Genomic DNA, 13,351 nt, shown 5'->3' with positions numbered 1-13,351 from the left:
AAGGGAAAATGTTTTGTATGTCACCTGTAGCTTTCAATTTTTAAAAAAATAAATAGAGTTTTTATTGTTTATAAAATTGGGGGTAGGTAAAGTACCATAACTAAGGAAGGGTATAGAAATAACTAAAAAGAAATCAGATAATAGAAAAATTAAGTAGCTTATATCAGTGGTATTCTACTTTTAGGGACAGAAATAAAATTCAGTATGCAATATTTAATGGCACTTAATGCATAAGAAATGAAATATTTGATTACTTTTTTTTTTTTGCTTTTTGGGTCACACCTGGCGATGCACAGGGGTTACTCCTGGCTCTGCACTCAGGAACCACCCCTGGCTGTGCTCAGGGGACCATATGGGATGCTAGGAATCGAACCCGGGTCGGCCGCGTGCAAGGCAAACGCCCTACCCGCTGTGTTATCGCTCCAGCCCCAATATTTGATTACAGTTAATATTCAAACATCCATCCCACCACCATTACACATTCCCCCCACCAAATTCGGGATGTTTCCATCCCAAGCCCCAAGCCCTGTCCCAAAACACAACCAAAATAATATGTTGGTTATGAAGAACTGATGAATATGCTTACAAAAAAATTGTTCATATAGGAAATAATGTGAAGATTGTTCTATTTTGGCAGGAGCCATTAAAACATTCTATAGGATATCATCAACATGTTGTTAAGGTTTGGGTGATGTGAGCTTTGGTATATATGTCTGAATATATGTATCACTGTATCACCGTCATCCCGTTGCTCATCGATTTGCTCGAGCAGGCACCAGTAATGTCTCCAAGTGAGACTTCTTGTTACTGCTTTTGGCATATTGAATATGCCAGGGGGAGCTTGCCAGGCTCTGCCGCACGGGCGAGATATTCTCGGTAGCTTGCCGGGCTCTCCAAGAGGGGCAGAGGAATCGAACCTGGGTCGGCAGTGTGCAAGGCGAACGCCCTACATGCTGCGCTATCGCTCCAGCCCTGTTAAACTGAAAATATGTATATATGCATATATATACACATATATATATATATTACTCTCTATAATTTGTTGCCTACTATCTGAACTCAATCAAATATGGTGTGATAATTATGGAGAATGGGTAGAAAGTGTCTTATGATGTATCTTGTGGCCGCACAGTCCAGGAATATGTTTACTCATATGTGAGGCATGGCCCAACCGTGTGGGGAGCGGCCTTGAGCATGGCAGCAGTTGGGTTCTTGGAGTGTTTTGGCTGCCAGAGCTGGTTCCCTTGGGGCAGGAAGGGCTCTCACCCAACCCCCTCTGGGGCGCCCTGTGTGGAACAGCCTGTCTCGGAGTACAGTGGCATGGTCATGGTATGCTCCCTTCTAAGTGAAGCAGCCGTGGGATCTGGTGGTGGTGGATAACAAGATTATCTGGCGCTGGCAGGAGGTGGCTTATGGGTGTGACCCCCGGGTCGCCGGAGACTGGGGGAAGCGGGCAGAGGATCTCTGCTCCTGGTCCCGTTGAGCCCAGAGTCCAAGGTCACAAAGTTCCGCACTACCTGGGTTCCGTGAGATTTCACTCATGCGTGAAGCTCCACCGGAGCGGAAGGAGGTGGCCTGGAGCATGGTGGCAGTTGGATTCTGGAGTTTAAGAAATGAACTGATCTTAATTTTACATTTCTATGAGCTTTGACCTGCGACATAGACCATCAACCTAGAGAGTTTCACTGTTTCATACTAGTTCTCTCAAATAAATTAGCCAGTTTTTTCTTTAATTTCCTTTTTTATTTTGCTTCTATACAATAGTTCAGTTGTTATGTGTGTGTTATATATGGCATATGCTCACTCTCCATTCATATGCTAACAGGCCTTCTATTGTTCTCTATCATTAGATTGTTAGCTATTGTTAATGATGCTACTATGACAATGGGGTTATGTTATAGATTGAGTTTGTATTTCCTTTTGCATTGGAAAAATACCCAGAAGTGCAATTACAAAATCATATTGTAGCTTTCATTAAATTAAAAAAAAACCTTTTGTGCCATTTTTCACAGTGGCTGTACCAACTTATGTGTCTCTGATGGTCTGTCAGTGTTAGCTTTTCTCTACATCTTCACCAATATCTGTTATTTTACCTTGTATGAGAATAACTATTCAAACATGTGTTATGTTATATTTAATAGTGGTTTTGAGTTGTATTTCCATTATGATTAGTAATGTTGAGAAAAATTTTATGTAGCTATTGGCAATTTGTATGTATTCACTGGTGAGGTGTATTTTAAATGCCTGTTGCAAAATCTGGCTGTTTGCTTTTTTATTGTTGAGCTTAAGAGTTGCTTGTAAATTTTAAATAATCACTCACCATATATGTTATTTTCAAATATCCTCTACTCAGTAAATTGCTGTTTTTGACTTGATGATTTTGTTTGCTGTGCAAAAGCTTTTTAGTCCTATGTAGTTCAATTTGTTATTTTTGCTTTTGTTTCTCTTGTGTTGGTGATAAATCTACAAAGACCAACATTTATAGGGCCAATGTTGACAAGCTTAATGCCTATGTGTTTTTATATGTATTTTAATATTTTAGACGCAATTTTTAAGTCTTTAGTCTTGAATTGATTTTTCTTTATTATATAAATAATGGTTCAGCTTTATGTTTTTTGATATATAGTGAACCAACTTGTCCAACACTATTTATTTGAAAGATCATTATCTCCTTGATTATTCTTGGTTCTTTTGTTATAATTAATTGATTGATTGTGTGTGTGTCTGTGTGTGTGTGCTAGGTTTCTGTTCTGTTTCACTGCTATATGAATCTGTTTTTAATACTAATATTAGCTGTCATAGTTACTATAGCATTATGACCATAACAAAATTAGGGCACATGAAGACTTCAGCTCCTAATATTACTACCAATTGATTAATATCACTACTAATTGATCTTTAGACTTTCAAGCTATGAATCTGGTGATCAGGGCTTGCTCCTGACTCTGTGCTCAGGCATCACTCCTGGCAGACTTTAGCACCACAGAAGGGTGCCAGGAATTCACGTGCAAGGCAAGCTCCTTACCAGCTATACTATTTTTTTTTCAGTCACTCAATATGCATATTTGGGAGGGGCTGAGAGGCAGAAACATCTAGACCATAGCAGTCACTAAGTTACCAAGCCACCTCTGCTTTCCATCATAAACTGGGTGTACTGACCCAGGGAGGTACATCCGAGAAAGCATAGTAGTGTCCTCATCAAATGAAAGTCGTAGGTGTGAGGGCAGACCCAAGCAGGCCTAAAAACACAAGTGCAGCGGATCTTTGCCCAAACAACAACTCCCTCTCTTTCTGCAGTACCTTTTCTCTCCCTTCTCTCCCACTTGGGTCTCATGAGTACGTCGCTTATTGGTTGAAAGCGACCAGGAAGAGGCACATAGCACCTAAAACTGGTCCCTTTCACAGCAGAGTTCTGTTCTGAAAGGCCCCTGAGGAGAGTGGAAAAAGGGAAAATACTCAGTGGGCAAAAACTATGGATAGAACCACTCATTCTGGTGAGGAAGGGAAAATGCTAGAGCTCGGGGTTGTTTACTAACACATAGGCTGTGGTCAATGGTTGGCTGAGTGGTCGGGAGCTTAGAAGGGCATGATGGGAAAAGTAAGTGAAAATGAACTGGAGAATTGATGAGACTTATTCCTTTAATCTACATGTGATGGTGGACAACCGGTCAAGAATTCCTCACTAGGAAAATTTGTCAATCAAATGTTTCTCTCCTTTAATACGTAAATTGTTTTTCATTGCATTGCTCTGAGAAATAGGTAATAAGTCTTCAGAAGAGGACTTTTCAAACTGTGAAGTGATCAATGAATAAAATGACAGTTGATATTATTCTAATCTAGATTTCTGTGATGAGAGGGCTTGGTTGGCTTACACCAGTGGGGGATCACCAGTGCTGTCAGCTCAGCATAGAGACCAGACAGAGCATCTGGACTGCCAGTCAGAATGAGTTCTGCTGGGTACTCAGCATCTCTTTAGGGGCCTGGCTACGAAGCAGATGATCCTGGGGCCGGAGTGATAATGCAATGGGTGGGGCACTTGGCTTGCAAGCGGGTGACCTGGGTTCAATCCCCAGCATCCAATATACCCCAAGCCCACCAAGAGTGATATCTGAGTGTAGAGTCAGGTATGAGCACTGAGGGTATGCCCGCCCCTCAACAAACAACCAGGAGAGGTTATCTCATTTATATGAAAAAACTGAACATGGAAATGCAATATACTAAGGGCAGTGCCTAGATCACTCTTGACCCCAGAGAGTAGGGAGAAGGACAGAGACGGACAAAGAGCAAGGCGAGAAGCAAGAAGATGAGAAATGAAAGTAACAGGGCAGTAGGGGCCAGGGGCATTGGGTACATCGGTAATATGGGGAGTGGTATAGGGATATAACTGAGTCAACGACACTGAAAACTACAACCGTCAAACTGGAAAAATTGTGCTCGTCAAGGTGGGGGCTGGTAGGGTGGGAGGGAACTTTGGAACACTGGTGGGGAGGGTTGACCCTGGTAGGGGGACTGCTGTTAGAACATGATATGTCTTAACTATTAATAACTTTGTAACAAAGTAAAAAAAAGGATAAAGAGAAAAGGAAAAGTGATAACAATTGGAGGAGAACCTCCAGGCTTGAGTAGCCTTCATAGTTTTTTTTTTCCTTTTTTGGGGGGTCACATTTGGCGATGCTCAGGGGTTATTCCTGGCTCTGCACTCAGGGTTTATCCCTGGCAGTGCTCAGGGACCATATGGGATGCTGGGAATCAAACCCAGGTTGGCTGCGTGCAAGGCAAACACCCTACCCGCAGTGCTATGGCTCCAGCTCTGGGTTTGTTTATTGGTTGGTTGGTTTGTTTGTTTGAGTTAAGAACTTTGTTCTTTCTTAGGCTGACCATTCCTTCTAATCAGAGCTGGGCCTGGCGATCCTTTACATTTAAGCAGAGGGACCCTCATTTGGACCAAGGGGAAGGGCCAGGGGCATCTCTAATCCATGAAGATGTAAAATAAGCCTGGGGGGCCCCAATTCGCAGACCGGAGCTCCGGTTGCTAATTGGTTTTTATCTTGGCGGTAATCTCCTGACTCTTTTCTCTTAGCACCCAGGAGTGTCCTTTGGGTTTACCATTGTGGAAACCTCGGGCAGTGCCCGTCCCGTGCGCCATGACGGCAGCTAGCCCTGGGAGTGATGACCCCCTCTTCCAGAGCCTGTTTCTCTATGCGCCCGCTTGGTAGCAGCCCCTGGAGTGTGGGAACCAGCCTGGCAAGTCTTCTGGAAACTTTTGACCCTTCAAGTGACAGTTTGTTTTTCTCGCATATGGAGGAGATTTAGAGATCTGCATGTTTGCAAAAAAGAAAAAAAAAAGTCCTTTTTTTTCCAAGCTCCTACACAACAGATTGTCTGGTGGGTTTTAAGGATCAAAGTTATTTATTCACTTCAAAAACATAAACGAGTTCTCTTCGAAGATTCTGTTTCAGACATATTGCTTTAATATCTAATTCGGAGTCTGGAAGGACGCTAGTTTTTACCTGGAGAGCAGAGCCAGGTTCTTTCTTTCTCTGAATGCGCCTTGCAGTGAATTCAATCCCCTGGTCCCAGGCCATCTCCGCAAAACACAGGAGCAACTTCTCTCATTTTACCCTGCTTCAAATAAAAACAAATACATGTCAGACAGTAATGTGATTTTTTTCCTCAATACTATTAAAAATGTGCTTCGCTATCCCCATTTGGTCAGAGGAGGTTGAGCAAGGCTCTTATGATGACCAGACGGTCGCTTCACTTTCTCCTTGAGCTCGGAGGGAAGGAAACCGGCTGCCCCCACGCTGCCCACAAACAGGCTCCCATGCTGCAAATCACTAATGTCTTTCCTCAGGACAGGCAGCTAAGATGCTTAACATTTATCTCTCTTTTCACATTTGCAAAACTCTCTCAAATGTGCAATGCTTTCCACGCGTACAATAACCTTGAGGAGCTAGAAGTTCTACTTCCGTTTCTCTTTGTGGACGCCATGGACCAAGGAGACTTAAGCATTTGCCCAAGTCACTGTATTCAACTCAAGTCCACATCATCTGGCTTCAAGCTCTGCTGTTTTTCCAGCAAGTAATTTAACACATGCTGTTGAGTCCTTCTTAGTCCTGGAAATGAATAAAAGATTTATTCTATCGTGTGTGTGTGTGTGTGTGTGTGTGTGTGTGTCTGTGTGTGTGTGTGTGAGTGAGTGATTTTCATAGTTAGGTTTTTCTTGCCATGACAGAAATTCAAAATAACAGAATTTTCTCGTTATGTTCATTAATACCAGTAAGCATGTATAGGCATATATGACAAATTAGATTTCTTCCCTCTCATTTACAAATTCTCTTTTTGCTAGGATGAATACACTCTCTCTTATGTGCGACCAAATCTCCAGTGTATGCTTTCTCTCCCACCGTGCGCAGGACTGATGGTTGCTCCCACAGTTTTCAGGAGGGACACAGCTGCTGCCCAGGTGTAGACTTTGGACCCAACTCCTGTGTAGGTTTCTGCCTGACATAAAAACAGTTCATGCATCCAGTAATCTCTGTTGCATATACTTTTCTTCAGATTTTCTAACTTCAAGGATGTTTTTTTTTTTTTGTATTACTGACATAGAAGACAACATGCTATAGTTGTCCTAGCCTAAGAACTACGATAAAAACCCAAGAACGGGGGCTGGAGGGAGAGTACAACAAGTATGGTGTTTTCCTTGCATACAGCTCACAGGGGCTTGATTCCCAGCACTCCATATTGTTCCCTGAGCCCTTCCAGGAGTGACTTATGAGCACAGAGTCAGGAGAAAGCCCTGAGCACTGCTGGACGTGGCTCTCAAACACCTGTCACTGTCACTGTCGTCCCATTGTTCATCGATTTGCTCAAGCGGGTACCAGGGATGAGTCCATTGTGAGACTTGTTGTTACTGTTTTTGGCATATCAAATACGCCACAGGGAGCTTGCCAGGCTCTGCCATGCGGGCGGGATACTCTCGGTAGCTTGCCTGGCTACAACAAAAAACTTCAAGTACTAAGAACAACAATAAAAATACCCAGAGTGACTATGAAGCCATTGAAAAGAGAATTGAGAAAAAAGTAGTTAATTCAAAGACAAGATGCATTTTCCAGAAAGGATGAAAGGATGAAAAGTTGACATTACTGGAGCCATTTTATTTTTTTATTATTTATTTTTTTCTCCACCAAAAATAGAAAAAATTTATTCTTTCACCATTTCACAAACATAAATGGTTTAAGTTACTCAATTGAAAATATTTAATACAAAATACAATTATTAATATTTTAATTTGCACTGTTACTTCCCATTATCCCAGTGCACAAGAAGTTATTTTCTACATTAATCAGTTTTGCAAATTAATTCCCTAGTGAATGTTTTAAACCAACTTACCCTTAAATATATAACATTGAACATTAGTACTATTTTACCTGTATTTTAAGTAAGGTTTTAAGTTGAAATGTCATTATTTCCTTATCAGAAGGATTAAAGGAATCAGGAAGCCAGTGGCTGGGTGGTTTAGGAAGAACACTTGGTGATGGTGGTTCACTAAATTTGGCTCCAGCATAGTTCTGGCTAGTTTGAGACTTAAAAAGTAAGGTGGGACTTGACAAGCTAGAGTTCCAATTCTGATTATTTGAAAAGTTTTTGTTCTTCCCCCCATTTTGCATGGCCTGCCATGCAGCTGCTGATGCGTTGTAAGTATGTCCTCTTTCCTTTTTCTTATGAACAATCTTCATCTGGGAATTCTGATCCTCGGTCTTCTGTCTACTGAGCTGTTGTTGGTTCTTCGTAACATTTCTAGGTTGAGGGACTGGAATGTTATGCCTCTCTCCACCACCCATCTTCCGTTTCTTTGTCACCTTTCGGTCTGCTTCTCAGATTGCAGGGTCTCCACTACCTGTCCTCTTCCTTGTTGCCAAGCCCAGGAGAATAGATGTTGCTTTCTCACAGCTCCTTTCCTTTGTCTCAATACATTAGTTTTCATGGGCCGATCTGCCGAGCTCAGCCTAGGAGCTGAGGCCAACATCTGAGTCTCCGCAGCACACAAGTCGGAGAGAAGTCCTGGCTTCCATGGTAGTCGATGACCAGCTGTGATTTTTCACAACACCACAAGAACAATGAAGATAAAGGGTAGAAAGAAAGGTTTGCAGTGATGGGCCGTGTGCGGGTAGGATCCAGCGGTGGCGTTCGTCTCTTCAGTCTTTAGTCTCTATTCTCCTCTGCATCGTCTTCTCCTTCTTCTCCTCTGCTGCTATCTTCCACCCCCGGCCCTTACAGCACAGTTATATAGGACTCAGGTAGGGTGGAGATACAAAGGTGGGTTGAACATTAACAAATCAACAAAGAGAGGTAAAAGACCACTCCTTCTCAAGGACAAAATCTCATCAAGGAGATTACCAAGATTACTAGGAGATCTGCCCAAGGGCGGGATTTCATCCAGGGTGTATTGTTTTCTCCTCAGCTAGTAATCCACTTAAACAGTCATAGTAAATTTACTTCTTAACTTTCTAGCAATGCCATTTTGTATGAGCACAGTAAGAAATATATTAAGCTTAAAATTTGGTTCTTCCTAGGGACATTTCACTGTATATTCCAGACCACAGTCCTCAGGCCAGGTTAGTCTTCTTAACCCAACAGAGTCTTTATTCAGTTACCTCTTTTTTGGGGTCATGACAGAGTTTGTCCAAGACTGTGCTCTTAACTTATAGTTAAGTATTATGGCGCTTGGCCTGGTCCGTTTTGATGCCAGAGTAGTTCACAGCTTTCCCTGGGTCCATCAGTCCCTCATTGGGACCCTGTTCTTGGAGTGCTAGGAACTAAGGGCAACTGAGGCTTAAGTCAAGTAAATATGGATGCCCAGGAGTAAATATTATTTTGGAGTCAATTAACTATCATGTTACACAGCATAGCATCAATTGTTTTCCTGTGTCTATACAAAAAGGACATTGCTAAATAAACCACACAAATGATATAAAGGAAAGAGAGTGGAGCCATTTTAAAGTTGGGCTGGAGCCATAGAGATTGTCAGGGGTAAATCACATGTCTGACCACGGACCCCTGGTTACCCCTGAAGACCTCCAAGCACCACCAACTACCTCCTAGCCTTGCAAGGCCTGAGTAGGATCACATCTTCAGGCCCTTCTCTTGTGTTCTTGAAATGAAATCATAGAGCAGGTCAAACCGCAGGCATTTCAAGAAGTCAATAAGCACAGGACTGTTGTGTTGGGAGAAGACAACCGAGAGACTGTGACATCCAGCCCTACTTTTCATGGAGACCCTCTACTCCCGGACCCTCAACGACTGTCTATTTCCAGTGATCTCAGCCTCCCGTTGCCCCCTCTAAGAACCCCCTCACATGCCTCCAGCATGTTGCATGGGGCTTCCTGGGCTAGACTTGACAGTGTTGGTAAGATTGTGCGGTACATGATGAAACTCGGGGCCCAGTTCATGCAAGGAAAGCAAGTACTGCTGACCAGCCACCTACCTTCCTCGACCCCAGAAGGCCTTTTAAAATAGTACTAACCTCTGGATCACAGAAACAGGGCAGGGGCCACACAAAATGGAAAATAGAAATTACGTTTAGCAAAAAGAAGAGTAGCACAACCAAAAGGATATTGAAATCATTTTCACAACTTGTATATAAATTGTAACTTGAGTTTAAAATTTTTTTACTAGGATTCTGAAGCTTATGACAGTAACTGACCAATAAAATGTGGTTTATTAAAAAGAAATACAAGGGGCTGAAGTGATAGTACAGCAATCCAGGTTCAATTCCCAACATTCCATATGGTTGCCAGAGCACCACCAGGAGTAATTCCTGAGTGCAGAGCCAGGAGTAACACCTGTGCATCATAGGGTGTGACCCAAAAAGAAAAAAAAAACACAAAAAACAAAAAAAAAAACTAAATGAATTCATTTATATTTTCAATATATATATGTGAATGTATGTGCATTATATTTTTGGAGATTACATATATATACATAGAATTTAGTTGAAAGTATATAAAATGGCTTCATGTCTACTGTATGTATATATTAATACATATATTATAATAATTATACTATATAAATATATAGATAACTTTTTCTTTAAGTGAAATATATTTGAATTCTTAGAGTCTTACAGAAATAAACACTTAAAAGAAGATAAATTCTGAAAAACAGATGCCAGTTAAAGCTATGTAATACAACTAGTATATAAGATGTGGCTATTTTATGCATTACTTTAGTTATTTAACCCTCTAGTGAATCTGCAAGATATTGTATTTGGGGCCAAAGGATATGGAGATTTGGGGAAACTTGTGTTGTCTAAATTAAAGAGCATTTAGCAGAAATTCTACATGCTTTAACCTAATACAATGCACGTCCAATCCCTCCTGGGACTTAATCCTAAGAAAAGCAGATGCATAGAAAAAGACCAAGAAGGTATTTAGGTAAATGATTAGAGGTTGGGTTTGTTTGCTTGGGGGATACTCCTGACAGTGCTCATGGCTTATTCCTGGCTCTTCCATCAGGGTGTACTCTGGAGGGTGCTTAGGAGAGAGGGATTGAACTTGACTGGGCCTCCTGGAGGCATGTGCCCCACCCACTGTGCTCTTAGACCCCTGGAGGTCGTTGCTAATGGTGAGTTCTAGTTATATTTAAGTGGGACCCAAAGAGGAAGCAGCAGCAAGTAGATTTGGTGGTCAGGGAACAGAGCGTTGACTAATGGCACAAGGGTGGAGGCAGACGTCCAGCTCATCGTTCCATAGAGAGTGGCTGGAAGTTAGGGATACCAGCTGCAGGTGGGCTGAGTTCGGCTCAGGGCACGCGTGTTCTTGTGGCAGAAGGAGTTATCTGTGCTGAGGTGGGCGGTAAGGGGGAGGCGGAAGACGCAGGCCAGGTACCTGCCGGACTGAAGGCTGGTATCCTTGCTCGTTTGAATCAAGCAGTGGTTCTGTGTGACTTGGAGTCAGGCACACAGTTTCGTAAGTGTGAGAAAAACTTTATTTAATTGAAATGAAATAGTACTAGATTTTTCCCCCCTTCCTAATCTTGATAGGACATTGTTTTGTTCTAGAAAAAATAGCTAGTGACAATCAATTCTCAGGCAAAAGTCCTGAAATTCAATTTCTAAATGAGTTAATTAAGTAATGTTATTGGGCTGGAGCGATAGCACAGCCATAGGGTGTTCGCTTTTCACGAGGCCGACCCGTGTTTGATTCCTCAGCCCCTCTTGGAGAGCCTGGCAAGCTACCCGTGCGTATTGGATATGCCAAAAACAGTAACAATAAGTCTCTCAGTGAGAGACGTTACTGGTGCCCACTCAAACAAATCGATGAGCAACGGGATGACAGTTAGTAAGTAATGTTATTAAAAAGAAAGATGAAACATATTTTTTTTATAATTTATTTATTTTTAATTAGAGAATCACCGTGAGGGTACAGTTACAGATTTATACACTTTTGTGCTTATAATTCCCTCATACAAAGTTCGGGAACCCATCCCTTCACCAGTGCCCATTCTCCACCACCCGTAAACCCGGCGTCCCTCCCACCCTCCCCAATCCCATCTCCCCCCCACCCCACCCTGCCACTGTGGCAGGGCATTCCCTTCTGTTCTCTCTCTCTAATTAGCTGTTGTGGTTTGCAATAAAGGTGTTGAGTGGCCGCTGTGCTCAGTCTCTAGCCCTCATTCAGCCCGCAACTCCCTTCCCCCACATGGCCTTCAACTACAATGTAGTTGGTGATCGCTTCTCTGAGTTGCCCTTTCCCCGGAACGTGAGGCCAGCCGCGAAGCCATGGAGTCAACCTCCTGGTACTTATTTCTACAGTTCTTGGGTATTAGTCTCCCACTCTGATATTCTATATACCATAGATGAGTGCAGTCTTTCTATGTCTGTCTCTCTCTTTCTGACTCATTTCACTCAGCATGAAACTTTTCATGCCCATCCACTTAACTACAAAATTCTTGACTTCCTTTTTTCTAACAGCTGCATAGTATTCCATTGTATAGATGTACCAAAGTTTCCTCAACCAGTCATCCATTTTGGGGCATTCGGGTTTTTTCCAGATTCTGGCTATTGTAAACAGTGCTGCGATGAACATACATGTGCAGATGTTGTTTCGATTGTACTTTTTTGCCTCTCTGGGATATATTCCCAGCAGTGGTATTGCTGGGTCAAATGGGAGCTCAACCTCTAGTTTTCTGAGAATCGTCCATACTGTTTTCCAAAAGGGCTGAACTAGCCGGCATTCCCACCAGCAGTGTAGAAGGGTCCCTTTCTCCCCACATCCTCTCCAACAGCGGTTGCTTTTGTTCTTTTGGATGTGTGCCAGTCTCTGTGGTGTGAGGTGGTATCTCATGGTTGTTTTGATCTGCATCTCTCTGATGATTAGTGATGCAGAGCACTTTTTCATGTGCCTTTTGGCCATTCGTATTTCTTCCTTGGTAAAGTTTCTGTTCATTTCTTTGCCCCATTTTTTGATGGGGTTGGATGTTTTCTTTTTGTAGAGTTCAACCAGTGCTTTATATACCATTGATATCAACCCCTTATCTGATGGGTATTGTGTAAATATCCTTTCCCATTCTGTGGATAGTCTTTGTATTCTGGTCACTGTATATCTTTCGGTGCAGAAGCTTTTTAGTTTAATGTAGTCCCATTTGTTGATCTCTGTTTTTACTAGATTGCTTAGTTCCGTGTCACGTTTGAAGATACCTTTATCTTCAATATCGTGGAGGGTTTTGCCGACCTTGTCTTCAATGTACCTTATGGTTTGTGGTCTAATGTTGAGGTCTTTAATCCATTTTGATCTGACTTTTGTGCATGGTGTCAGGTCAAGGTCTAAACCCATTTTTTTGCATGTGGTTGTCCAGTTTTGCCAGCACCATTTGTTAAAGAGGCTTTCCTTGCTCCACTTCACATCTCTTGCTCCCTTATCAAAGATTAGATGATCATACATTTGGGGTTGTGTGTAAGGATATTCCACCCTGTTCCATTGGTCTATGGCTCTGCCTTTGTTCCAGTACCATGCTGTTTTAATTGTTACTGCTTTGTAGTAAAGATTGAGGCTGGGGAGGGTGATGCCTCCCATCATCTTTTTCCCAAGAATTGTTTTAGCTATCCTTGGACGTTTGTTATTCCATATGAATTTTAGGATTGCTTGATCCATTTCTTTGAAGAATGTCATGGGTATACATATTGGGATCGCATTGAATCTGTATAATGCTTTAGGGAGTATTGCCATTTTGACAACATTGATTCTCCCTATCCACGAGCAGGGTATATGTTTCCATTTCCTCATGTCCTCTTTGATTTCATGGAGTAGCGTTTTGTAGTTTTCTTTGTAAAGGTCTTTTACTTCCTTGG

General features: G+C 42.2%; 1 protein-coding gene across 1 annotated transcript; it reads right to left on the bottom strand.

Annotated features, from left to right (window-relative positions):
- Positions 1 to 7,182: 7,182 nt before the first annotated feature.
- LOC101550561 (proline-rich nuclear receptor coactivator 2-like) lies at positions 7,183 to 8,021 on the bottom strand. Its single transcript, XM_055128631.1, has one exon. It carries the CDS (start codon positions 7,842 to 7,844, stop codon positions 7,422 to 7,424), a length of 423 nt encoding a protein of 140 aa, XP_054984606.1. The 5' UTR covers positions 7,845 to 8,021; the 3' UTR covers positions 7,183 to 7,421.
- Positions 8,022 to 13,351: the final 5,330 nt, after the last annotated feature.

Source organism: Sorex araneus, chromosome 2, assembly GCF_027595985.1.
Source record: "Sorex araneus isolate mSorAra2 chromosome 2, mSorAra2.pri, whole genome shotgun sequence".
NCBI lineage: Eukaryota > Metazoa > Chordata > Mammalia > Eulipotyphla > Soricidae > Sorex > Sorex araneus.
Note: the sequence above shows the minus strand (reverse complement) of the source record. Positions and strands in the feature narration are given on the sequence as shown.

Excerpts from the sequence above, each read along its gene's own strand:
- LOC101550561 (XM_055128631.1), bottom strand. The coding sequence starts at position 7,844 with ATGGGTGGTGGAGAGAGGCATAACATTCCAGTCCCTCAACCTAGAAAT.